The following is a 798-nucleotide window of genomic DNA, read 5'->3' on the forward strand; positions in this document are numbered from 1 at the left end:
ATATATATGAATGCATATAAAAAGTGATGCACAAGCAATTCATCACTAACCCCTGACCAAAGCACAGCTAGCCCCCCAGCAGTGGAAGAGAGGCAGAAGAATTCCCACCCTCTTCAGAACTCCTTCCACATAATGTCCTGTGGTATGGAATATCCCTTTGGCCAGTTTAAGTCAGCTGTCCTGATTCTGTTCCCCTCCAAGCTCCTTGGGCCCTTTGGTTGAACAGCCTTGGCTCTGTACAGTACTGCTTAGCAGCAACTATAAACATCAGTGTGTTATCAACATTATTTATCTCCTAGAACCAAAACAGAGCATCATACCAGACAGCCTAAAGAAAACAATTCTGTCCCAGATGAAACTAAGACACCCACCAAAATATGAAGGTGGTAACAACAGCTCTACCTACTTCTGGCAGCCGTGATCTCCTGCTGCAGGACGCAGATGTAGAGCTGGAGTGTGAGCTGTGGCGCTGAGCCAAGGAATGCCTGGATCACAGAGGCCCTGCTGAATGCAGACCTGTGGGTACACAGCTTGCCTTCAGCCTGGCCCACTTCCTTCTCAACTTCTTCTGAGTACCCATCCTTGGGCATCTGCCTCTTCTTCGTGATGCTGACATAGGGCTCTTCAACTCTGCCGGCATGGAAGTAAATGTAAAAGACTTCCACGCACCTATAAGCAAGTTAGTAAATAGAGTAACAGGAAAACAGGAATTAAAGCATACGTCTTCTCACCAGTTAGTATTTTAAGCCATGACATACTAAGCCATTGTCATCTTTTTTTTTTTTTCTTTTTCTTTTT

At 45.1% G+C, this 798-nt stretch overlaps 1 protein-coding gene across 1 annotated transcript in view; it reads right to left on the reverse strand.

The window, feature by feature from the left end:
- XK (X-linked Kx blood group) overlaps positions 1-798 on the reverse strand; it is a 20,136-nt gene that overhangs the window by 9,570 nt on the left and 9,768 nt on the right. Inside the window, exon 2 of the mRNA XM_019612006.2 lies at positions 407-669. Coding sequence (XP_019467551.2) covers positions 407-590 — 184 coding nt within the window. The 5' untranslated portion in view covers positions 591-669. The remainder of the gene's footprint in view (positions 1-406; positions 670-798) is intronic.

This window comes from Meleagris gallopavo, chromosome 1, assembly GCF_000146605.3.
Source record: "Meleagris gallopavo isolate NT-WF06-2002-E0010 breed Aviagen turkey brand Nicholas breeding stock chromosome 1, Turkey_5.1, whole genome shotgun sequence".
Taxonomy (NCBI): Eukaryota; Metazoa; Chordata; class Aves; order Galliformes; family Phasianidae; genus Meleagris; species Meleagris gallopavo.